Source organism: Hippopotamus amphibius, chromosome 1 (assembly GCF_030028045.1).
Source record: "Hippopotamus amphibius kiboko isolate mHipAmp2 chromosome 1, mHipAmp2.hap2, whole genome shotgun sequence".
Classification (NCBI taxonomy): Eukaryota; Metazoa; Chordata; class Mammalia; order Artiodactyla; family Hippopotamidae; genus Hippopotamus; species Hippopotamus amphibius.
Genome location: NC_080186.1, coordinates 225,126,871 through 225,154,590, shown reverse-complemented (window position 1 = coordinate 225,154,590; position 27,720 = coordinate 225,126,871). Strand labels below are relative to the sequence as shown.

Below are 27,720 nucleotides of genomic sequence, written 5' to 3'. Positions count from 1 at the left end.
AGGTATAATAACTTAGGGGCTCGACAAAGAAAAAGCAGAAAAAAATTATTTCATTCCTAGCACAATATTTTGCATAAAGTATGCTCCCGATAACTATGCATGAGATGAGTGACAAAGATATAAATACAGTTCGGTTCCTGAGCACTCAGTTCTGGTAATATTACGAAGTATCAATAGTTAAAAGCACAAATAGAGGTTTGAGTCTTATCACTGTGCTTACTATTTGCGTGACCTTGAGCAAGTTCCTTATCCTCTCTTAAGCCTCATTTCCTTCGATCATCAGTAAATTAAGGGTAAGGATACTAACTGCTTCATAGACTTATTGGGAGAATTAAATGAGATGTAAGTGCTTGACACCTAGTAAACGCCCAGTAAATATTCCGTTTTATTGCACTTTGCTAATGCTGAATACAATGCCAAGAAATAATAAAGCGAGTTCCTACCCTCAAGTCCTTTGACAGCGAAGCCCACGACCCTGTTTGTTTGTTTGTTTCCTAGCTAAAGGCTAATGATCTTACATAACATACTATTTTGAAAATCAAAAGTAATGCCTCTATTGGAGAGACTGACCTAACGATTTATTAATCACTCTCTCCTCCAGCCCATATGTCTGTCTCCTTGGACGAGCTATTTCTGTTCTTGAGCTAACTATTGGCAGGGGTGCAGAGTCCTTTCATTCTGTTTCACCTAATGGCACATTATACTTCATCATTAAGAAAGAAAAAAAAGTTATATGTAGATCTCCGCAACAGAGCCATTACGTTGAAAACTCAGTGGCAGTAAAATGATACCCCATCAAGGAAGAAATAAAAGACTGCAAGTTTTCTGTCACGGTTCACAAAAATTAATGTGTCTTAGAGGAGACTTTACAATACGTTATCATCAAATAAAAACACTATTGGATAATAACGGGAGTTTCCATGCACTCCTAAAAAAAGGACTCCAGAAAAAGTAACGCTTTCCTTTTTTTCCAGATTCACCCTTTGTTAATAGCAGGAAATTAATAAATATTATTTGAATTAATAATTAAGTAGGAAAAAAAGCCTATAACAAAGTTGTAAAGATGTCTAGACGTTATGTGCAGAATTGCATCTCTGGAATACTCTCCCCATTCATTTGTATTTGCTATAACCATATAATTCCCATATATTATTTCACTTAAATCTTTTCAATAATGCGGTGAATTAGGTATTCCTATCCTAATTCAGTTTCTGAGGCACTGAGAGGTTCAGAAAGTTGTCCAAGATCACACAGTTATAAGTAATGAGATAAGGATCTAAACCCAGAACTGTTTGATGCAGGACCACTTATGCTTTATAGGGAGGCTGGAATGTTTAAGATTTTTTTTCCTTCTTTGGGAAAATGTAAGCTACTGTAGTAAAGTGGACTCTCTTCCTCCTGTAGTCAAAGTACCTTGTTTTCCTTCACTGACCACTCTGAAGTTACTAGCCTTGCCCCTGTTGAGAGCCTTCAGTGAGCCAGGTACTCTGCTAGGTGCTAAGGAAACAGAAGTAATGGATAAAACTTCCTGCTCTTGGGGATATTAATCTGGAAGGAAATACACCAAAACGTTAATAATGGATACCTCTGGTATTAGGAGAAGTCATCTTTTCATTTTTCTACTTATCTACATAAAATGTCTGTTAATATGTATTACTTTTATAAAACAGCTTAAAGAAAAGAAGAAGGCTGCAAGAAAGGAAATTCTTAAGAAACCGATCTCTAATTATGAAAAAGAGCTGCTAATAGCCAAACCAGCACTGTAAATCCAGCCTTCAGCTTCTTCATGTCCTCTAGGTGCTACTTTTTACAGCTGCTTGGGGAACTGTTTAATTGAGAACGTACTATGTACAAGAAAATCTGTTAAGCGTTGGAGGTTATGGAGATAAATAAGATAAACTTTCTGGCCTCAAGGAATTTATAGTCCAGTAAAAAAAAACTCAGAGTAGAATGATATTTTCCACGTATATAGATACTGGTCTCTTCTGTTTGCATAAAGCTTTTGCCTTTTTGTAGAAAATAGCTGTTACATCTGTCTTAGAAATGCACATTTCCATATTGGCGTGAAGTGTCATCTTTTGAGAGTTACGCAAAAAATACAAATTATCATTGCATGCCAATTGAAAGACAGAATAACACGACAGAATCCCATTATTGTATAATATTTAAAGAACCTCTAGCATTGGGTAGGAGTCTGAAGTTGGAAAAGTAAACTGCAAAATGCTAAAAAAGTTCTAACTCTTCTCAAAATCCTTCACGTTGTAAACTGAAAATGAGCCAGAGAGCTAAACGGGCAGCACTGAGGCTCTAGCACATAGGAGGAGCTGTCTGTATTTGCCATTGTTATTTATGCAATAAACAGATGCCATATTTCTACGCTTTTCCTAAATCTTCCCCCAAAGAATCTTCCTGGTTTAATCTTTTTGTGAGGCTAAAAAAAAAAAGAAGAAAAAAAGAAAAAAAAGAATTTCAGGCCTGTGTGGGCTGTATTTTGGACTCTTGTGACCATTTGTCACCCCTCAGGCCATCACTCTAGAAAAACAGTCTCTCACATACAAGAGGAAGCCACAACCCCAATGGATTTGACACTCTATCCATATACGTATATGTAGCAATACTGAATTGTCATCATTAGCTATTAGAGCGTTGATCAACATTTTATACTGTCTGGTTTAATGAGATGAGGAAATTTTATTTTTCATCCAAAACTCTCTTTTGGATTCATTGAATGAGTTAAAAGTGGTCAGCCCAGTTATCTCAGGTCGTTTTAAAGTTGTGTCGTTGTTTTGGCAATACTGATGAAGCCTATAGCTTTAACTAAAGAGAAATACAGCATCACCTAGCTTAATCACAGAATTAAGGATGAGGGACTAAATGCCATTTAGATAAACCAACAGTTTAATATGTCGAACCCTAAAATTCCAGTGAATAAAAGCAGGAAATTAACCACTTGCTGCAATTAATGACCCAGACTTTGAATGTAATGAAAATTCATGAGCCAGATTCTCTCCACTGTAACACTTGATCACTGAATAACAACTGATCTTTGAAGATCATTGTTATCAGGTGAAAAGCATAGGCATTAGAGGTTGAAACTTGATTTTTGATGCAAAAAATATTTTCCAATTAAAATGTGGAAATATATATATGCTTCTTTAATTTAAATATAAATGTAAATATGTATGTATGTGTGTGTGTATTTTTTTAAATAAACTGATCCTACCTGTAGTCAGTGGGATAGGCTACTCGTAGCCATGTATCCCATGGTGTGATTCTCATCTTAGCAAAGATCCAAGAATCTAAGACTCAGACTCCACCAGCCACAGCCTTCTATCTGCTAGCTGTAAGAACCACAAGACCTGGTAAGCCAAGGCCTAAAGAGCTGTTTGCAGACCCCACAAAACTCCCAACCAGAGACCATAAAGAAAAAACGTTGAGAGAATCAGAGGGAAAAATGGAAAGGCCCAAAGTCTCTCAAGCCAAAAAGGACAGAAGGGTGGGAGACAAGGCCAAGACAGAATAAGATATTTTACTTTGGAAATGGAAGGAGTAGTGCCTTATACATGTTAGCTTTCTTCTGATCGATAAGCATGAGTTTCAAACACCAAGAAAAAGTTATGACGTTCAGTCCATTAACTCCTTCAACCTCGGATGCCCTGGGACGTGCCCAGAAAGGCCCTTCACCATCACCACAAAGGTCACCGCATAGTCCCAGCTCGCCTCAGTAATGCCTTAAACAGTAACATTTAAGATAAATAAGAGATGATTTACAATTCAGTAGTAATATTTTTAGTCTTATTTCATTGTAATGTCAGGAAACTGATGGCTATTGATCTTTTTTAAGTGTTTAAATATGTTTAAATACAACTTTTACTCTTTAAATGGAAAAAAATGAGCAAGGTGTTTGGTAATGCTACCCATTATTTATCAACCTCTCAACTGGGTCATGGAGAAATGTCGAAGGTCCTGCCAGAGGGCAAACCAAAAACAACAGGGAAATGAAGACCAGAATACAGACCTAAATCATAAAAAGCACTGCCCCTCTGAGGCCCATTGCTTTGCATAAGGTACTCAAAGTAGCTACCAAAAGATAATTCCGTGGCACTACAGGTTTTACTTTGCTGTTAAAAGTCAAGTTCATTTCTGACTGAACCTGAATAGCTCCAGGGCAGAGATTGATCCAGACTCGTGTTCAGTGGTGAGGAAGTCAGTGAGCCCTATGTTCCCATGAAACTGACATGCTGTAAAGTGAGGGAATTACTGCAATTACTTCTTCAAAGCCTCCTGGGAGAACCAAACTTGCTCTGACTCTCTATGAAGACAATGCAAGAGGTGGCCACCCAAAACACAAGTTTCATGAAAATTCACTACAGGAAGATTATGAGAAAAATGGAGACAATAGGGAGAGTCAACTATTATGTATAAAGACACCTTGAAAAATGTCTTGTTTCTGTTCTTCTGGTTAACTGGACTCCTCTTTCTATTGCAGGAGTTATTTTGGTATGAAAGAGTATAGTCATTGAGTAGGTACCTGCCTTCTGTTCTGTGTTTATGAACTTGCATAGACTCTGTAATTATGTTTAAGAATTTGAAAGCTAAACTAATAACTGGGTCTCTCACACACACACACACACACACACGTGCCCTCTCTGCTCTCTGGCTATTCATTATGTAAATTCACGGAGCCGCCTTGAGAAGTCTCCTTCATGAAACCGTATGAAGGTTGGGCTCTGACGCCATCACTGAGTTTTGCACAGGATTAGGATATCTCCTTGTATAAGCGGAATCTATCTGAGAGGAAACCACTAGGGGTATTTGAAGAGATATTCTGGAGATCATTATCCTAGGGTCTGTTAATCCCTTCCCTCCCTGTTTGCTCTGAAAAATAAAGCAAAGAATATCATCCCTTTCCCTCATCCCATTAGTTTCCTGAGTCTTTCCTTGCCATTTGGCTTAATAGCCAACAACAGAGGTGATTTTGAGAAGAAGAACTTGGATATATTTGCTGCAACAGGAGTTCTGGTTTCCATCTCTTCTAGCTGACAAACCCCAAGTGTTTATCTGTCATCACTAAAGTCTGTAAAATGCTGAGTGGTTGTCAATGGGGTCACACCTTTCTTTCTCAGCCTAATGTCATGTTTATTTAACCAAAGTCTCCTTCAGTTCCATATTTGGTAGCTGTAAACAAATAAGGAATGTTATAAAATGGCAGAGAAGTTTTAATACTAAAGACTGTGCACAAGCATAAGGCTAAGTAAATACAACTGATGTATTTAGATGGATTGCAGCCAACTTCTAACAGTTTTTACTTGTTTTCCCATACATGATCTCATTTGATCCTTGCACCAACCTTGAGATACTTCAATCATTAATAGTTGTTATGTCTGTTTCACAGCTGAGGAAACTGAGTCTTAGAGAACTTAAAGTGGTTTTCTTACAATCACAATTCTAAACAGCAAAGTCTATATTTAGAGCTAAGTTTTCTGACTCCAGAATCCATTTTCCTTTTATTATGTCTTTCTGCCTTCATCTAAATTTATAAACCATTGCATTAGGGACAGACTTTCAAAATAACAAACATTTTGCTGGTTTTTAAGAAGCTATTAACAGCTGCACAAAACACCAAATCTGGCAACCTTGGCGAAAGAGCAGACAGAAGCAGAGCCAAGGCATTTCATAACCAAAATCCCCAGTGTGCTAACTCCTGAACTTGACCTCACTAGTCGTAAAGCTTCCCAGTTGTTTTGTTCAATTTATGCCACGTAACTATTTGGGGAACTATAAATCCTTGGACATCAAGTAAATACCCATCACCTAGATTCTACAGTTAAGTTATACTTGCTTTACCCCACATCTATCTGTATGTTCATCCCTCTGTCCCTCCACAATCTGTATTATTTTTCTGAAGTTGCAGACATCAGGAAACTTTACACCTAAACCGTTCAGAATGCTTACCATTAAGTGGAGTTCAATATTTGCCTATGGTTCTCTCTGTTTTTTTTTAATTCCTTGATTTATTATGCCTCCATTGAAAGGGTTGAAAAGGATAAAGGAGAAGAAATATAATGCATAAAAGAAAAGTGCTTATAACTTAAAGTCATCTTAACAACTTCTACGTGAAACATGCTTTAAAATATCTTAATACAGAATTAAGGAATAAATGTTCTTTAATATACTGAAAATCTGACTACAATTTTATCTTTCTTTTTTTACACTTAAGTAGTACTTTCCAGGTACATGTTGCAAAAGTTTTGGGACAAACTTTGAACTCATCTCTACTTTCCTTTATGAAGTATCATTGCCTATGGTTCTTTTGTAAAAAATGAAATTTGCATATAATCAAATGGACAGATCTCAAATGTACCATTTAATAAGTTTTGCCAAATGTATACACCCATGTAACTAAAACTTTTACCTAGATATGGAATATTACCCTCACTCTAGAAAGTTCCCTCTCTCATACCCCTTCCCAGTCAATACTCTCCCCACCACTGTTCTAATATTTATCACTGTGGATTAGTTTTATCTATTCTAGAACTTCATATAAATGGAGTCATACAGTATTTACTCTTTTGTATAAGGATTTTCTCGCTCAAGATGATGTGTTTGAGATTCATCCATGGTGCTTTTAATTATCGAGTATTGTTCTATTGTAGGAATACTCTTTTTTCTTTTTTTTGATTGAAGTATAGTTGATGTATGATATTCTAGTTTCTTTATCTGCTTTCCAGACACCCAGGCTAGTTCTAGTTTTTAGTTATTCTAAATAAAACTACTATGAACACTCTTAAAAAGATCTTTTTTTGTGAATAGATTTTCATTACTCTTGGCTAAATACCTAAAAGTGGAATTGCCGGGTCATAAGGAGGTACATGTTTAGTTTCATAAGAAACTTCCAAAACTTTTTTCAAAGGAGTTGTACCATTTTAACTCCTACCAACAATGTATGAGATGTTGTTCCACATACTCATCGACATTTGGCATTGTCACTCTTTTTAATTTTAGTCATTCTGGTGGGTGTTCATCATATTACTTTTGAATTTACAAAATAAGAATACTCACAATAGAGAGCATTTCCATTATCAAGGGGTGACTTAGGCAATGTCCTAAGTGTTCATGTCCCCCTATTACTATACCAGTCCAGGTCTCTTAAGTTCTAATATTAAGACATTAAATCCTGATTCTCAGCCTTAAAGAGTTGATTGAAGGATTCATAATTTGGCAGTTATTTTGAAAGTTTTTGAATTCAACTTGGGCTCTAAATCACTGAAATATTGTCGAAATTACTTTTTAGGGTGTTTTCTATTAATACTTATGCTTTCAAATTAATCAAAACGATCAGGTTAGCTCTTGACTTATGTGCAACAGAAAAATAAATAATCACACCTAAGTCACTAACTTATAAAATTTCTTTCCCTGAATTAAATGAGCATCACCTCTGGGTGACTCTCATAGACTTAAACTTGGTTAATAAGAGTAAATCATTTTAAACGAAGCAACAGTCACTTGTGGTAAAGTTACTTAACTTACTTTACCTCTAAGTTAAGTAACTTCAGTTCCTGGAGGAAGTTTGTAGGCCTAATTTTGTTTTAATGTAAAATCTTCCCTAGGCCTTTTAATTTGTCCCTCAGAAGTTTCAAGCTTTTACGTTGCTGTTTTCTTGATGTTTCCTCCATTCTCCAGGCTCTAACTCTTGCTTACTTGTTACAAAATAACCTACATGCTCTTAATGCTTCTCAAAAATGTATTTCAGTCCACTGATGATGTTCTTAGATGTATTACAACCCATTTGACAACATTTCTTTTAATGAACTTTTAGTAATCAGTAGCAGTAATACAGCTTAGAGCTCTAAGGGGCGGGGGGAATAAATTGTACAAGACCTGAGGCTAAGGCAGCCTGGTCAAGGCACTGGGAAACACTAACATAAAAGATAACTTGTCCACTGCTTTTTGACTAGTTTCTTTCTCTATACTTCAATTTTCCAAGATATTAAAGGATAATGTACGAGCACATGTAAGAATTTTTTAACCAGAAAATTTATAATACAACTTTAGCATCAATTTTTGTTAGGCTGATTTGGCTGCATGCATTCAGTTTCTTCCCGTAACATTTAGGAAGGGCAAAATGGCGCCACAGTTTAGAGAATCTCTGTTGGTTACAGAGGCTGTAAGAAGCTGGCACCCAAGGAAATGATATGTTGGGCATTTTAATCTCTGGCTTGCCTTTTTTCAGAAGCACTTAATACATTGCTCTGTCTTTCACCATCCAGCTGTAAAATAATATACTGGCTCTCAAGATATGTTAATACAATAATCATTTGTTTAAATTACATAAAATGTCACCTATATATGAAGTTTACATATTTTTGGAACTAAGCCACAAAACATATTTTGTACTTCTGAAAATAAGAATACTGCCTGGCTTGGAATGATACTGTACCAGCTAATTGTCCCATTCATCAAATGTACCATACATACCACAAACTCATTACAGGGTTTTTTTTTTTAATCTGCATGCAAGCCACCAGGGCCAATGTTATGCGTAGGTGAAAATTAGCAGCTACAATTGGGATGATGAAGCAGCACGGAAACGACCTGCCTGCCTTAAAATATTTTCCCTCTAGCTTGTCTTTGGGATAAGACATTATCTTCAGATTTTTCTATCAAAATCAATGTATTAGCAGGTAATATACCAGGATCACTTTTTATTATATGAACCATTGATGCCAATTATTCCTTCAGAGTCTAGCAGGGCCATGAGGGGAGGGGACACAGGCAGAGACATTTTGAAAGGCTGAAGATGGTGTGAAATAAGGAGGCGTAGCATGTATGTGGCGGAAGGATGGGGGAGAACTCCAGGGAGCAGGAGTACAGCTTGAGGGTGGAAAGCACCTGTGGGAAGAAGCTCTGCAAGAAAATCTGGGACTTTCGCCAAAGATACACTTGCTTCCAATATTGGCCTAGGGCTGGACCCATGAGACACAAATGAGAAAGTAATGTAGGCTTTTATTTTTCAGATAAAGCCAAATTTTGCATGTAAGCTCTTTTGAGGTCCTTTGTTCTGAGACAGGAAACACATAGAATAATTTCGCAGGCATCGTTCATGCTCAGGCAAAGAATTCTGCATTTTCCTGTGTTATATAAGCTGTATAGTTAAATGCTGGCTCATCTACTAAATAAGTATTGAAAATGAACACTTATTATCATTGTAAAGTGCTGTGTAAATACAAATTCTTTTCAGTGTGATTCCATAACTTAAATAAAAATGAAGCCACCATTTTTTTTTCCCGGTAATAGCCCCTGACATTTTGCCACTGACCACTCTACAAAGGAATCAAATCCAAATGCTGTGTTGTTAGTCAGATTTCATTGCATTTTAAATGAATGGAGATAGAAGTAAAGATAACACATTAGGAGTTTGCTTTTAGGCTTCTTCCACTTCTAATCTATCTCTAAATTCTTTAGTTTGCTTTATTCAATACACACTATTTTAGTTTCATATAATATAAAGTGTTCTATCAAGAACTAATTTCTCTCCTCTTAAAAAGTGATCACTCCATGTTTTATCATATTCACATTTGTATGCTTTACCATAGTTAATAGAGAAAGGCTCAAGTACTTTACAATAAATTTTAGAGCATAAATTCAGTATGTATTTGGGCTTAGATTGTTAAGCAAAATTATTAGAATTTTATTACTTTTCTTTTTTCTTAAATTTTTCATTTTTTCCCTAAAAATATTTAGCCTTTCATAAATTAACTGTAGCAAACAATAAAGGGATGTCTTTTAGACTGAGACAAAAGACTTTGATAAAAATATTTTGTATCTTGGCTCTCTAACCCTATTATGCTAGGGCCTTAATATTAAAGAGCTATCTTCTAACTGGTAATTGAATAGCTCTTCGTTGGTTTCTCTAAAAATAAGAGTTTTTAATCTCTTCTTGCAAGCTAGGATAGTCTTATGGTTTAAATATATTTTGGAAATTTGTTCAGTTAAATTGAAAATGTCTGATATTTTCAATTACTTAAAACATTTATGATTTTAAGCTCCTAGCAGAAACCTGCTGCTGAAGGGGAAAATATTAAGAGCTGTTAGTCAGAAAAACACTTATGTAAGAACTGTGACATTGGTTACTGGTTTGAAAGCAAGAAGTCCTATATTTTAGACCCAAGCCTTTAGAAATCTTTAGTGAACATTTTCCCCCTCTCAGAGCTGAGACAAATGGCTGATGAGTGAAATCTTGAGAATGTTCACAGCTTTTCTCTTTCATTCTGTTGCAGCCCAGAAGATGGTGAGATCCATCCAGAAATCTGTCGGCTCTACATTCAGCTGCAATGCTGCTTAGAAATGTACACAACAGAGATGCTAAAATCCATATGCCTGCTGGGGTCTCTTCAATTTCATCGAAAAGGTAACTACATTTAATATATTGCCATAAACACTGAGAAATGTTAAACAAAACCTCATCTTTTGCAAAGTCCTGTATGTACCATTTGTCTATCTATACACAGCTGGAATGGATATAAATGTTCAGGAAATATTTGATATACATGAATAAAAGACATCTATATAAGTACTATCAAGGTGCATAAGAACACTGACCATCGTGAACAGAAATTGTGGTAGAAACAGCTCTCAAATTTACTATTTTACCTCTTATGCACGTGACTTTGGCTAGCATCAGCACAGGCAGTAAAAATATATAATGATCTTACTAGGGTAGTAAACACTATCCAAGATTGCTGCTGCTTCCCTGAATGTGGTAGGTTGCAAGACAAATCACAAATTGTGTCCCAAAGATTTAAAAATAAGGGGAACTCAACAAACAGTAGGGAGGCATGTTAGTAACAGAAAAATCTCATTCCCCAGTTTAAACCGTAGAGACTATATTGGCTTACCTGAATGAAACCTCCAAGGGCGGCAGTGCTTTCAGCATGGCTTGATCAGACTTCTGACTCCCATTCTGAGTGATGTTCTGACTTCTCCAGGGTATTGACTTTACCTTCAAGCTGCCTTCCCCTACATTTGCAAACTGATTCCAGCAGTCTCAGTCATCGTATATGCACACAGACAGAATTTCTCCCATTGCAGACTAGCAGATGTCCCGAGCTTTAACTGGACCAGGTCCAACCAGGTGTCTACACGTGAGCCAATCATGGTAGCCAAGGGGATGGAATTATACAGATTGGTTTAGGCAGTCAAGGCCCATTCCTGGAGCTAGGAGAGGAGTCAACCCCACCCAACCAGTGGCTATTACACAGTGGGAGAGGGTGGAATGGAATGGATTGGTGGGGAGAAAGCCAAAAGTTTCTCACTGGAGGATTCAATCTATATTTTCCTTGCTAATTCATTGAACAATATATTTTGGGGAGCCTCCTGAATGCAAACATTTTGTGCTTGAGATCAAGACATAGAGGAATGCACAGAAGGTAATCTTTGTCTCAAGGTAAATTCAGAGATAGAAAAGGTCAGTACATTATAATAGTCAGGGAACATCTTTTAGAAAGGATGGGACTTGAGCTAGGTTATGAGGATAGGGTTTGGAAAAGGAAGAAAAAAGAAGGACCTTTTAGGTGAAGAAGCAGTTAAAGAAGAGATATGAAGTCAAATGCGCATGCAATTTGAGAGGAACTAAATGACATGATAAAGTACCTGTAAAAATCAAACCTTGCATACACACGTATATATGCACAAGGCAGAGTTAAAAATAACATTATGCTACGCTGCTCCAAAGGAAGACTATTTTCTTGATGTACGAATATTATTTCTTTCTTCTTTTTCCTTCTAAAGGCTGAACTGTCACAGGTTTCCATCTTTACTTCATGTTTGGTGAGATCATCCCCTTGACGCTCAGGAGTCCTGATCAGAAAATCGAATACTCAGACACACTGATGACCCAAACAGTTGTCATTGGCCTGATGTCTTTGTTTGTCCACTCTGTTCTCATGCACTGCCACCCTCCGCGCACACACACACACACATGTGCATTCACACATGAATACACACACAGAGTAGTATTTGCATCCTTTATAATCATGGTTGAATAGACTGGGTATGGGTCGTTTTTTCCCCTAGGTCTGCATTGGCTAGACTTGCAGTATTTCATGTCCATGTTGCCCCTGAAATCTCCCTTCGTGATTGACTGTAACACCTCGTGACCTCCACTCCCTGTCTCACTTTAACTCCTTGGTTTTTCACCTGGCCCCCTGCCATTCACTCCTACTTTCTGTCTTTTCACAAATGACTTTTGAAAAGAAGACTCTTCTCTGCTAGCTCTCTGCTTAAAAGTAAAAGGGATTCCCTCATTTAGGTTCTTCCTTATCATATTTGGTCTTGACCACCCAAATAAAAAACACAGCAACTCTTAACCGATAAGTTCATCTGGTCTGCACTGCCTCCTGTCTTCACTGTCTGTCTTTGATCCCTGTCCTTCCCTGCCTCTTCCTTTAAAAATAATAAACCCCTGCTCCCTGCTCTAGGACCTAGCCCTATAAGTATGACTCTCAAAAGAATATGCCTGATGGCATCTTTGATTTCTCCCCATTGTAGGATTAAGTCTCCATTTGGATTTCTCTTTTGTTCTTCTAAAATCATTACTACTTAAAGTGTAAATCCTTAGAAAATGTGCTTCAAAATTATCCAGGATTCTGGATAAACATGGAGACTCATGGATCCTGTCCAGGACCCACTGAATCAGAATCTGGGGGCACTTCAGGTGATTCTGAAACATAGTGAAGACGGGTAACTTTTGCTACCCTTTGAAACAAAAGGAAATCACTCCATCGTATGTATAAAAATGGAAACTGCCAAGCCCTTACCTGCCTATTCTTACTCACCTAAGCACATACTCTCAACTTTGTTGTATGCTTTCTTCTCAATCATCACTGGAAAGAAGTCTGTCTACCAAGATTTAAGATGTTGGATAATATACTCTTTATCCAAACAGTATCTGTTTGGATAAAGTATATCTGTTTGGATATCTGTTATTACTACACAAGGTATCCGTAATGTGGCCTTGGACTAGGAGGGGTCCTGTCTAGATGAGCTCACTAAGTGCCTTCAAGAAATCAAATACAGTTGGCCCTCCCAGATTCAACCAACCGCAGATCACATACTATGCTTACAATGTGTGGTTGTTAGAATCCACAGATACGGAGCCATGGATACAGAGGGCTGACTGGCACCTAAGCATCCACGGATTTTGGTGTCCATGGCAAATCCTAAAAGCAACCCCTCCCATCCCCCACACACATACATACAGATACTGAGAGATGAGCACAGTCCTCAGAGTCTTAGGGGAATGGTGATTCCCATTCTAGACTGTAACACTTGAAATCTTTCTGCTTAGAATCTCTTTCTGGTATGTTTCTTTTAATGCTATGGTAAAAACTGGCATTTTGATAATTTTTAGGCTAGCTAATTTTTCTCCCTCCTAATTTCTTATTACAGGTTGGCCAATTCTCTCTTCTTTACTCTTTCTCTTCCGTCAAGGAAAAAAACGGAATTGTAATTGAGTCATTATTTTGCCTCTATATGAGACTCTCTGGTCAATTTCTTGTGATTAGATTCTGAAGCCAAATTGTTTTGCAGCTATCTGTACTTTTAATTTATTTTTATTTTTAATTACCTTCCTTACTGCCACCATAAGTCCAGAAAGTATTGTATATCACATTTAGTTTTACTATTGTATTGAATAGTCATATGTTTACTCTTCGAAGAAAAAGGGCACACAAGGTTACTGCAGGGGCGAGGAATATGGCTTGTTTCTGGGAAAAATAAGCCTCAAATCATATAAAGCTTCTGCAGTGAGCTTGAATTCAATAACGAAGATTGTCCTCTCCCAATTAAGCAAATTATAGGTATCCTTCGTCCTTAACAATATCTTCAGTGGACCCTCATGCTTTTTGCATGCACCGTGGTTCTGAATTTTTGCTGTCTCATAAGTTTGATTGGTACAATCTACTTGTAAATCTTTTATACTTTAGAAGATCATGCTATTGCCAAAAAAATGAAGACAAATGGTACTAAGATGATTGTCTTATTTCATGGCCAACAAAATTAAATTTTGGTAGCATGAGGTAAAAATCCACATTTAATAAAGGCTATTGGATTATACCATGCAGAGTGTGGTTCTGAAAAACTGTTGAGAAGATGACAGATGGGAATAATTTTAGGCATTGTGTAGTCTCATATTTTAACACTTTAAGTTGCAGACTGGGCCGTTACTTGACAAAGTCTAATTTCTGTGTTTCTAGTGAAAAATAGTTGCTCTCACTTCTTCACAGTAAATTAGGTAGGAAATCTTTTCTCACAACTGAATCCATGTATCACATTGACCATTAATGCCTATTTCCTCACACCAGATAAAATGCGACCGTGGGTTACGTTCACTCCATTGGCAGAAAGTGAAGCCTGGTTTCTGAGAGAACTGGATGATCTTGCTGTTTTGACCATGGCTTTCCTCTCTCCCATTCTCCCCCGCAGTCAGTCAGTTTTGACTACTTTCCCATTATGAAAGGAGCAGAGATGAGAGAGCGCTCAAGTGCAGCCCCCCTTCACGTGTGAACTTGCTCCTTCATCTTTAGTCTCATCTGTCCTTGCTCCGTCAAGGGCCTTCTCTGACCCTGCTCCACCCTTCTGCTGTCACTTACAGCCAGATTGTCCCCAGGTCCTTTGAGGTATACCATCCTCCCTCCCTCCCCCTAAGATAAGATGGGTTCATTCCCTACAATGTGCCACCAGGATAGATAAAGAGAGAAAAAAATGCAGAGGAAATGTAGTCACAAAAAGGGAAAGAAGACAGAAATGTCAAAACCTAGTAGGAGTTGAGGGCTCAAGATGCTGTAATAAGAAACTAATGAACCGCCATCCATCCAGCAAAATACAGGATAAACTCAAGACAAAGAATAGAATATGAGCAGTAAACACTCCAGCGTATTCAGCCTCCTATTAAGAAATGTAAAGAAAATGACCCACACCAATGAAGGAAAGAAGCAATATAAAGACAGAAATAGAATAAAGCCACAAGTAAAGCCTTATTTTCCAATGTAATGAGGCAATTGATACTAAAATAGAACATTAGGTTAGAAGAAATGAAGCAGAATAAATCTTAAAATAGGTTATGATTCAGATTATGAGTGGAGACATGCATTTGTTCTTTGAACAAATATTTATCAAGCACCTGTGTAAGGTACTGGGAAACTGAAACCATCAGGGCTGAAGAGATCCCTATTCTTGTGGATTACATAGTCTCGTACAGAGAAATAGGGGGGAAGTTCTAAAAATCCTAAACGCTAATAATTACAGTGTCAATAATTAGAATAGGTAACATAATAGAAAGTGACCATGACTGAGTGGATACTTTAGAAAGGATGGTCAAAGCTCTCTGAGGAGATAGAATTTAATCTGAGATTTGAAGGACAAGAAGGACACAACGTTATAAACATTGGTATTTAATGCAAAGGACCCCAGACCAGAACAAGCTTGTACTATTTGAAGAACAAATATAACCAACTTCTGGACTCTGAGGGCAATCTAACACTATCCGTTACTCTGCCTCCATGTCTTCATATACCAAACAGTGAGCAGGACAGCATCCTCATCACCTTTTGTCAAAGCAGATGTCAGCTGAGGACCGGGACCACAGCAATGATCACAGCTTCCACTTATTGTGTACTTTCTGCTTGCCAGGTGCTTTATACGTGTCATCCTATCTCACCCTCAAGTATTGCTTTTCCCCATTTTACTGATGGAGAAGCTGAGACTCAAAGAGGTAACTTGTTGTCCAAGGTCACGGAGCACATTAATCCCCCTGCAAAGCTGGTGATTGTTCCACTACACCAGACAATTTCCCACCAAGCTGCCTTGGGAAAAGGCAAGAGAACATATCAAATGGAGAAATGAGAGATACTACCATGGGCTGAATTTCATCCACACATCTGACTTAATGATTGGTGTGCATATTTCAAAATACCAAGTTTAACGGCTAAAATTCATTGTGTATTTAATTTCTCACCAAAGTAAGTTCAGAGAGTTACTTTTAAGATGGGAGGAGAAGTTAACTCCATAGATCATTTAATGATTTATAAAATATTTTGCTTTGGGTACAGAAGTTTAATTCTGTCTAGGAAATGATTATATTTAGTAAAATAAAATGAAGCATTCGTGTGATCCAAAGGGAGCATGATTTAGCCACGATACCCATTCAGGGAAAGTTGAAATTAATTAACTATACAGTCAATACCATCTGTACATTGTTCTGCTCTACCTTAGGGGCTGGAAATGGAGCAGTGAAAGCCTCATAGCAACCTCCCTCAAATGTGTTTCCATTGTCTACTCTTCTGTGCCCCTGGGATTCTTCTTCCTCATGCAGCTCAGGGAACCACCAAGATGACTACCACTGCTCTGGGGTCAGTGATAGGACTTACCGTGTCATAAGGAGCAACAAAGAAGGACATAGGGTGGGGGGCAGGGGTGGGAGAGGGAAATAGCTCTGTATCAGAAAATGTTTATTTCCCAGTATATAGGCCAGAGTGGAGCTCTGTTTATGCTATACATATTATTTTCCACTGTGTGTTTTATGGCACTATGAATATCTTCTTACCACAGTGTAGAAAAGCCTTTGAAACTGTTTTTTTAATATAGGTGAACAGCTAACTGAATTAATAGAACTTATTTCTATTTAAATTACATGCTCTTTGGAAATGCAAGAGTAAACGTGGATTACTTAACAAACAGCCTACATGTCCCCAATCCTTTTCACAGTGCTTGGAGTTATAAAGCGTCCACCAGTTATGAAAGCTCATGAGAGCGAGAGTAACCATATGGATAAATTTCCACGCATCTCGTGTAAACTGTGTTCATCTAGTTGTTCACCATCGGTATGAAAACTCTCCCGAGAGCCTTCCCGGCGTGTAGTATCATAGCAGATGATGTGTCAGCAGCACAAAGGACATAGGAAATGTGCCCCTGCCATCAAGGAAATGATGGTGCAGTGATATAATATTAGCTCACAGAAGATTAGTTCGTTTTGTTTTGATTCCTAGGGAAATTTACGCAAATGGATAAAATTGACTCTGCTGGACATCAGAGGCCAAACTCAGGGCCTCCGAGGAGATGCTGTGGCAATACTTCCCACTGTCCCTATATGCTGAAGACAGGCAGGCAGGCAAGCAAGGAGGAGTGGAGGGGAGAAGGGGAAAGGAAGAGAGGAAAATACGAACAGAGAAGAGAAAGGATGGGAGAAATGAGATCAGGAGGAGGAAAGACGTCTCCAGAGTGGAGTGTGATAAAGGGGCCCCCATTCTCAATAAAGGACCCCAGCCCAATCTTCTGGGGCCAGGGCCTAGGACTTCTGAGGTGGAGGGAGCTCTGAGGGACTCTTGAGGCTGCCCCACGATCACATGTGGTTTTCTTCCTCATAAACAACTGACCATTTCTCACGAATATAAGAATAACTCGCCTTCCAAACCGGCATGTGCTTCATGGGTGGTTTCCCTTAACTTTTCCTCAAACATGCCTATTATATTACCCATAAACAGGCTAAAAATACATGGAAATCCCAAAGGAGCTGAAGGCCAAAAGCTTTGCGAGGCCCTGAGGAAAGTGGCCAACTTTTTGATGTCCTGATTCTCAACAGTGGGGAAGCCAGCTTAGTGAGATTTCAAGGTGCTCTAAAGGCTCTCCTTCTCCCCTCCCTTTCCATCCCCTCCCCGAGAGAACACTTGTTCACTGAGGCCTGAAATTGATTTTTCAGGGGACAGAGTTTTTCATTTCATAATAAAAAATGATTTTCAATGCATAGTCACTCTTGGGCAAAGTAAAACTATGACTTGAAGTTACCATCTGGAAGCAGCTTGACCCCTTTCCTAAAAGCAGGGCAGAGAGCCCACCTGACGTTAGAAGCAGGAGCTCCTTCTAAGGATAACTGGTCAACGGGGGGAAGCTGGGGATGCAGAACTCAGATGGGCCACCGTCAAGGCGTGTGGGGCACTCTCCTGCTGACTTTTTAATATGGCTCAGAAGGACACGTGTGGATGTTCCCTCTAGCCTCTCCAGCCTCATCTCTCACCAGCAACCCCATCGCATCTGCTCTCCATACCCTGCATCTTGAACTATTTCGAGGAACCTGAACTTGGAAGTTCTTTCCAGTTGCTCCCTCTGCCTAAAACATATTGCCCACCCTACCCCACCCCACAACCATCCCTTTCATCTGGTCTACCCCATGTTTTCCTTGGTTTGTAACTTAGATGGGACTTTCCTGCAGAAAGCTTTTCCTGGCTCTCCAAAGCAGGGCCCACGCCCACACAATGTGTCCCCAGGCACGTGTTACACTGAGGGATAGACCCCTGATTTGCTGTCTGTTGTCCTCTCTAGAGCTGATCACCTTGAGTGTGTTCACCATTGTATCTCCAGCACTTAACACAGTGCCTAGAGCAGATAAAGTTTCAATTAATAATTATTGAATATGCAAAGGAATTTGCTTTCATTCTGCATCTTTTGTTAAAAGAGAGGGAGTATAATTGGAGGAAAAGAAGCTTGTCCAGTGTTCTTGGATTGAACTCATACATATATTTCCCCTCCTACTAAAAAACTATTGAAATAACAGCAAAAGATATAATGAAAAGAATAAATCCATATTAGTTCTTATATTTGTCAGGGTAGGGTAACAGCTGCATGAGACAACACCAAATCTCAGTGGATTAGAACAACAAGAGTTCATTATTCACCGATGTCACAGTCCCATGTCAGAGCTGGGGTAGGGTTTTTACTCTTTCCATTCCCTACATCCATCCAATGGTCAAGGGAGAAAAGAAAACATGGGGGTTCCTATGGGAGGATTTTTAGAAGCCAATCTGGAAGAGGCTACATCACTCTTACTCAGAATCCATTTGCCATAACTCTGTCAAATTGGCCCTACTAATTGTAAGAGGAAAAAACAATAGAGGTTGGCAGACACAAAACAGTCTCCCATGGCCCTGAAAAATAAGGAAGGATGACTTCAACAAACCAGAAACTGAGGAATTTCTCAAAGCTAGAAAGCAATGGGGATTGGATTGGTGGATATAAATGAAGAAAGGAAGTCACAGCCAATAAGAAACTCAAGAAGAAACAAAAGAAATTCATGCAGGAGAAAAATACTACAAAAATAAAATCAATTCCAGAGATACTTCAAACTAGGAATCAACAAATACAAATCACAGGAAGGATTTCTGGAATGGTTGTCAGGGAAATGAATGCTTGAAATTGCATTCAGGAAAAGCTGGGCTGCCCCACACTGAGTAACCAAGACCATCATTGCTTGCCCCAGGAGGACACCTGCTGCGAGTGTCAGGACTGGGCAGCAAAGCAGAACAGAGGGCGATGTAACTTGAATCCTTCATAAGGACAGCTGAAGAGAACAAGAAAGTGAGCACATGACTCCGTTGTTTTTCCCCAGGCTAAATTGTTTCACACATCTCTTTGGAGTAGGAATTGTAAACAGGAGACTCAAAGCTAACACAGAACCCAAAAAATAGGCTGTGTGCCCAGGTAAACTTATCAATGGAGATGAGACGCACCCAGAAGACAGGCTGTAGACGCACGTTGTCCAGGCACACATCCTGCCCCTTTTCCAATCACCAGAAGGAGGATACTCATCAGAATGATAAACAACACTCAGCAATCCCACTCCTGGGCATATACCCAGAGAAAACCATAATCCAAAAAGACACATGCACCCCAGTGTTCATTGCAGCGCTATTTACAATAGCCAGGTCATAGAAGCAACCTAAATGTCCATCAACAGATGAATGGAAAAAGAAGATATATACTATGGAATATTACTCAGCCATAAAAAGGAATGACATTGGATCATTTTAGAGACATGGATGGACCTAGAGACTGTCATACAGAGTGAAATAAGTCAGAAAGAGAAAACGAATATCATATATTAACGCATATATGTGGAATCTAGAAAAATGGTACAAATCAACCAGTTTGCAAGGCAGAAATGAGACACAGATGTAGAGAACAAACATATGGACACAAAGGGGGGAGGTAGGGGGTTGGGGTAGGATGAATTGGGAGATTGGGACTGACATATATACATTAATATATGTAAAACAGATGGCTAATAAGAAAAAATATCAAATTGTACACTTTAAATATATGCAGTTTATTGTATATCAATTATATGTCAATAAAACTCTTTAAATTAATTAATTATAAAATAGAATGATAGGCAAACAGAAATCCTCAAAGACAAATCTGAACAGACAACCAGGGATGAGACGATTTTTAAGAAAAACCAAACACCCTGAAAGGGAGGTACCAAGTGGCAACATGCAAACAACTGATACTTGATGAACAAATTTTGAAGTAGAAGCAGTTGAAGAATTTAAAATATAAATGTAATCAATAGTCCCAGAGAGATTTACTTTAGGTCTGTCATACCCCCAAAACAATAATTGCAACAGTAAGGCAGCAACCAGATTTGTTGGAAATGAAAGTGTTATCCATCAAATAAAATTTTAATAGATGGGTTAATTAGTGTTGAGAGACAATTTTCCTTCAGTCTATTGCATTTCTGCAATTCTTGCAAAGTGAGGTACTGACTGCCCTTTGTTTTACACTATCTTTTTAAGGATGTTTATTTAGTGAATAATTTGAGAAATAGAGACAGTGTCTCCCTCCAGAGCAAGGCATGCTTAAGATTCAGTATACTGAAAATGTTTCCCTCTGATGCAAAGAGCAGACATACTTATAGAAGACTTGGGATCCTTAATCTCAGGGTTGCTGTCTCCTGTGTGAGTGGAGGTATAATGACATGGCCCTTCTTCTGTCTCCCTGTGGGAATTAAAATTCAAGAAATGAACACAGATGCTGACACTCTACTGCTATTTTGTGAGTACTAAATTGCCTTGTCTCTAATCCAGGAGTGTCATGTCTCTTTCTAGTACCCATGAGATTGTGGCAGGCTAACTCACAGGTAGAGGAAAATCTCGGACCCTTCACAGTTCTTAACAATTATTATAATAGAAATACTGAGAGCCTCAAATAGGGACCTGGAACGTCAAGTCAAGGTATTGTCCCAGAATTCAGCCACCACAGTGAATAGAGTATAGGGGGTAATTAAGATCCAGAGACTCTAACATGAAATGAGAATTCTGAAAGAACAGAATTATAGAGAAATAGAGAAAATAGAGAGAGATAATCAAGAAAAGTAGAAAAACTTTTCCCAAATCTAAAGAAAGAAATATTTAAATTGAAAAAGCTATAACATCTCAACAAATCACTCCACAGATTACTTAATAATTACAAAGGGAAAGGAGTTCCTCTACCACAGTAAAAGCTGGAAGAAATCACCTTAACCAAGCAATCAATACTTAACTAATATTAATAATGGGACAAACACTCATGTGCTTTCTGATGCAACACACAATATCACTTCTATAATATTCTTGCCGAAAATGTTTACTCTGAATCTAGACTTGAGGAAACAATCAGACAAATCCATATTTAAAGACGTTCTTTAAAACAACTGGCCTGGACTCTTTATTCAAAAATATCAATGTCATGAAAAAATGAAAAACGACAAGGATGCTATCCTAGATTAAAAGAGAATAAAGAAACATGACAATTAAATGTGGTGCATAATCCTTAATTGGATACTTCAATGTAAAAGAAAGCTATAAATGATATTATTGGAACAACTGGGGAAATCTGAATATAGACTATATATATTAAATAGTAGTATTGTATCAAATTGAATATATTTAATCAAAGTTAAATAAAGTTTTCCATGTGATAATTGTTTTAAGGTTCTTGTTCTTTAGGAGATATACGTTGAAGTATTTGGAATAAAGTATCATTAATGTCTGTAACTCTTAAATAGTTCATCAAAAAATTATATATATTATACATTTATACAATATAAATTATATACATAATCTATAAATATGAAACCTATATATGTATACACACACACAGAGATTGAGAGAGAGAAAAGAAAAACATGACTACATATTAACAATTGGTAAAACGAATATTTGGATGTTCATTGTATTATTCTTACAAGTTTGCTATAGGTTTGAAAATTTTCAAAATAAAAAATTGGAGAAAATAGATTGCAAATGCCAATCAAATGCCAAACAAAAAGGAGTCACATATAAAGTACCCATAGCTAGACATATTTTGGAACCATTTTATAACTCAAATGTTTAAAGATAAAAAATGTTCAGAGGGCGGTAAACAGGCTACATGCATAGCATCCTTGGGTATAGATAGAAGAGAGGGAATAATATCATCCAAGTTCTGCGAGAAACTTAGTTAGACTATAGATTTTTATATCCAATGGATTAGAATTTAAGTGTGCATACAGCAAGAGAGAGAGAGAGAAGGAAAAGTATTTTCAGTAATAAAAAGACTAAGAAATTTTGTATTCAGAGATCTCCTGTGAAATAATTAGTCAAAGACATGTTCCAGCAAAATTAAAATGAATCCTAGAAACAGGAAGATATGGAACCGAAGAAACAGAGGTATACAAAGAAATTGTGAGCCACAAATACACAGCATTAGAGATATGAAACAGTTACAGTGGAAAACCATACTTTTAAAATGTATTTAGTGAATAATTTTCTAGGACAAATGAATTATCAAATTTAATTCAAGAGTAAAATCTTTTAATAAACCATTAAACCTAGACAGTACTGAAAAAGTAATCAATAAGTCATCTTTCACTAAAGTTCCAAATCTCAGATGGTAGTAATTTATAGTTTCACTTGCAGTGGAAATTATCAGTATCTATCATATAGAGAGAACTCTTACAAATCAACAAGACAACCCTATTTTTTAAATGGGCAAATGGTATGAATAGAAACTGTAAAGAAGAAATACAGGTAGGCAATTAACTTATGAAAATTTTAAATTTAATCTCAGTAGTAATAAAAGAGATTTTAAAAACTTCAATGAGAGATTCTATTTTCCCCATCATAGAAGCAAAAACTAAATATTGATAATATGAAGTTCTGGCAAAGGTATAGAGAAATGGATTCTCTCATTTACGGTTGGTGGAAGTGAAATGTAAATTAGCATAACCTTTTCAGAGGCCAATTTGGCAATATACATTAAAGTACAAAATGTGAATACATATACTTTGTCCCAGTTTTCTATTTTAAAGGATCTGTCTTATACAAGTTCTGGTATATAGAGAAGAAAGGAAGAATTACAATGTAAATTCCTTACTATGTAATATTACTCATCCATTAAAGGGCAGAAAATAAGTCAAAATGCACTAACATAAAAGTATCTCTAACCATAATAATGTGGCAAAGAAAGTTGTATAACATATATAGGATAATTACTTTTTTTAATGCCGTGTATCTACTGAAATCATCCAATGTGTAAGGCTTCATCCTTGGTACTGGACTTATAGAACTGCAGAAAACAGATAAAGTTCCTGGCCTTACAGACTTTACATATCCAGTTTGGAGATGGGCGATGAGAGTGGGGTTGGGGCGGGAAAATAATAAACTAGTTAGCAAATATGTAAGATAATTTCTAATAGTGGTTAAGTTCTGTGAAGGCAATAAACAGAGACTGTAGTGGGAAAGGATGCCCAGCATAAAGTCAGTGCTATCAGTAAATGAGAGCAGTTATAATCTCCCCACATATGTTCTGGAATTGAAAACCCCTACAATTACTATCAATCTTCTGTCTTTCAAGATGTGCCAGCCAGAGAAGATATGATCAAAATTCTGCAGACTGTTTGTGAGCTGACAGAAAGCACCAAACTGCAAGTCCAGCATCCAAGTTTTTCATTCTTGTTCATCCACATTAGCAGAGTTAGATGTAGTCTCTGAAAATGAGGGAAAAGAGGATGTACTTGGCATTGCAAGCTCATAGGCATGTTTTAGGAATACAGGAATGGTTATGTTACTTTGAAAAAGTTATGGAACTTGTCATATGTGAGTAGAGTTAGTATAGGCAGTAAGTGTAAACGAAGTGGTTGTGGATTGGATTCTACACATGCATTTGTGTATAAGAGGCGTTTATATGAAGGAGGTAGAGAGAGGACTCCTAGAAGAGACATCACACTACCTTGAGTCCTCCTCTGTTGCTACAAATGAGACTTTTGGGCTCTATAGTTCTGACTACAGGACAGGGGCTATGGTGACCCCATGCCAAGCAGAGCCCATAAAGCAGAGAATTTCTTTCTGTGAAGCTTCTTTGTCTCCCATTTGCCACCCAAACCATACTCCATTCTCCACGGCATTTCAACCCCATAGAAGCAGAACAGGAGCAGTGTGCACTTTCAGATGGCCCTTCCCTTTAGATCTTTGAAAAGCAGAGGGCTGTTCTGGAGGGTACCCCAGCTTCTGTCTCTCTCTCAAGTCTTAGCCACCCTTGCTCAGACTAGCATCCTGAGGCTGAACTGCTCAGAGGTGGGTGCCAAATGGACTGCATCTGTGCACTTTACGAGGAGATGCAACGCAACTGCTTTTAAAAGGCCAATACCCTCCAACTGGGAAGCTAAATTATGCACTTCATTTCTACCCAACAGCAATACCATAAAATTGGAAAAGCAATTCCATCACCCAGGATCAATGTGCATAAAGTACACACAGAAAGATCAAAAGTTTTCATCAGGAAACGTGTTTAAGCTTTGGCTGAACATTCAGAGGTCCATTTCTACTACAGGCTGATGAATGGTGTACAGTTAATTACCAGTGAATTGCTTGTCTCTTTCTCCTTGTGTTGCTAGCACATGGGTTAGAAATGACAGGGATGAGATTTTTGCTAGTCCCCTTCGGATTGGGAATCCAAGGGAATAGCTTCCCATTAGATTTTACCATAAACAGCCCTCATTTTCATAAGTTTTTTTTGTTTTATTTTTTTTAAATATGGAAAAGCAATTACATCATGATTAGAGGTAACCAGGCGGAGATGCTATCTCATGAGCATTCAATGATACAGGCTGTAAGGATTCCTTGACAACTAGTCTAGAGCTGTAGCCACACAATACAAAGAAAACTGGTTGAAAGAGTGAAAGAGACAATATAGCGACCCTTTATACCAGACTACATAATATTATACAACAGCTTTGTAATTATTTTTATACCTTTTTAATTGTCTACCTCCGGCACTTTAAGCTCCCTGAGACAAAGACTATGTCTTTCTTTCACCTCTGTCTCTCTAGCATCAAGCCTGGTACCTGATACTTAGCTGACACTCAGGAAATATTTGTGAGCGAGTGAATGAACAACTGAAAAAGCCAAGTTTAAAACTGCATTCTTGGGAATTCCCTTGCAGTCCAGTGGTTAGGACTTAGCGCTCTTACTGCCGGATTCAATCCCTGGTCAGGGAACTAAGATCCCACAAGCCACACAGCACAGCAGAAAAACACACACACACAAATAAAAATAAACAATAAAATCCAGTTCTTGGGCCTCATATGCCATTCCCATGATAGCAAGATACCCCCTTGCAGGTACACAGATGTTCAATGCAGAATAAGAGATGTTAACAGAGGATACCTGGGCCACGGACTGCAACTCCCATTTAATTTCATATGAATTTATGGCCTAACCAATTTGGAGATTTGTTTCCAGAAGGTATTGACGTATTGCCCTGAAATCAGTCGCAGTAAACACAAGTCTTAATGCACTAGCAGTGCACTGCTGAGGGCAGCTACCCAGGACACGCTGCTGCAGTTGATGGCACTTTGCGGTCTCAGCAGAGTAAGGCTGCATCTTGAAACTGGGCTCTGCCCTCATAGAAGGATACACTGAAGGAGGTTGGAGAGCCAAGGAAATGGAAAGCAGGTCCCTAGTCTCTGCCGCTTCCCACAGGCCCAGAGGGCTAGTGTCAGAATCAGAGAGAACAGCAGGGGCTCCTATTCCTCCTGCTGGGTGTCACCTGCCCCTGCATCTGAGGACCAAAAAGCAGCAGCATCTCACAAGCTGAATCAGCCTCTCCCCAGCTAATCTGATCTACCAAAGCACCAATACTCCAAAGGCAGGGCTCTTACTTTAATCTCAATCTTCAGGTTGCATTGATCTCAAGACACCTTTCCCAGAATTTTGTGAAAGCATGCTACACACACACACACACACAAACACACACACAGAGACACACATTATTTTAGTATTCAAAAAGTTTTCAGGGTTAACGGAGCATTCGACTCAAAGCATAGCCACCATTTGCTATATCTAGGGTATAGAATTTGCATTTATGGCTTCTTATCCTCTTCTCTTTACCAACACCAACCCCTTAGGAAAGGAGCCTGGAGGGGGAACCAAGAGTTTGGATTGCAAAATTGAGGAGTGTGCTGAAACACCTGCTCTAGAGGACACCTCATCATCCCCCGTAGATATTCAGCAACATTCCTGGCAGGTTTCCACAGACATTGAGAACACTGAAAGGTAAGTGGGAAGTTACCCTAAATAGACTGCCAATCCTCCTCCAGTTAATACTCAGGGGCTACAGAGAGTCGAGATTTTCTCTTTCAGATTCAGAAACGGAGCTCTCTGTAAACTGAGATGAGAGACGGTGAGGGGTCCAAATCCATCTGTGGGATGACAGCAGAACCTCCAGGAGACGTGGGCTCCCAGGCCTCTGTTTATCCCTCTCCATCAGCCTCGCATCTCCATGGAGACGAAACAGAGTGCTTCCTTGGGAAGGGAGAAAGTTGGATCCACATACCCGTCACAGCTCACCCACCTGGCTGGGTCCCAGAATTTCCATTCGTTTAAGGGAGAATAATTCAAAATCTTCTCCAATAGCCTCTCAGATTTCAGGCGTATGGAATGGCCTATTTAGCTGCTAGTCAGGGGCTGAGCGTTCTATCCAGTTCGCAGACAGCTTTCCAAAGAGCTGCCTTCTCTTATTCTCCCAGGAGGTAGCTGACAGCCCCTTAGCGGTCAAAGCGAGTTAATGCATTTGTGTTAACACGCAGTAGCTCATGGCTACAGAGGGAGTTTCTTTCTTGGGAAGAAGAGATTCTACAGTGACTCTATTTCATTTGGGAAAAGGAAGCAATAATAATAATATAATCATAAATGCATCTAGATGCTAAAAATTTCATCCTGTGAGACAGAGGGACAAGCCCCTTGCTCATTGGCCTTCACACTGATATTTTGTCCTTTGCTACTGATGTCCCCAGAGCCAGCACAAAGCAGCTGAATGAATACCGGGCAATTCCACTGAGGGCTCTGTGTGTGTAGGGTTGAGTCATTGACAAGATAATGAACATTTTTTTTTATTATTTTTAGAAACGTAACACACAGTGGCATTTATAGCCATTGTGGTTCTACTTTCAGATTGTAATATAATTCTAAAGCTAATTACCAAATTTCTGTGTTTATAGAAAATTGAAGCATGTGGTAATTATGTGCTATTAATAAAACTTGGATTTTGTATAAGCTTGGAAATCCAACAATTCAAACAATAAAGCTGTTTGGCATGGTTTGATACAACTATAGACAAATGATGAGGGAGTGATTTCTCTTAATTTATAAAGTAGAAAATGCTTTGCTCTATTCGCAGGATAAAATATCTGCTAGAGTGCCATGGTCAGGGCTTAATCCATCAGCAAAGCCATTTTCCTTTTCAGAAACCTTGCACAGAATCTCTATCCAAGCCTTGTAAGCTTGTCAGAGAGCAAGCTATGACTGATAATAATAATAGGAGAGTCTAGCCCTCAGCATTGGCAGTATTTCAGTTCTGCCTAAAAGTCCAGAT

General features: G+C 38.3%; 1 protein-coding gene across 2 annotated transcripts in view; it reads left to right on the top strand.

Moving 5' to 3' along the window:
• RGS7BP (regulator of G protein signaling 7 binding protein) overlaps positions 1-27,720 on the top strand; it is a 93,324-nt gene that overhangs the window by 53,160 nt on the left and 12,444 nt on the right. The window contains exons 3-4 of one of the 2 annotated variants that reach the window (XM_057699866.1): positions 10,281-10,411; positions 26,255-26,402. In XM_057699866.1, the coding sequence (XP_057555849.1) occupies positions 10,281-10,411; positions 26,255-26,402 (279 nt within the window). Of the gene's footprint in view, positions 1-10,280; positions 10,412-26,254; positions 26,403-27,720 lie in introns of those variants that run through there. The other variant, XM_057699874.1, reaches the window with a different exon arrangement.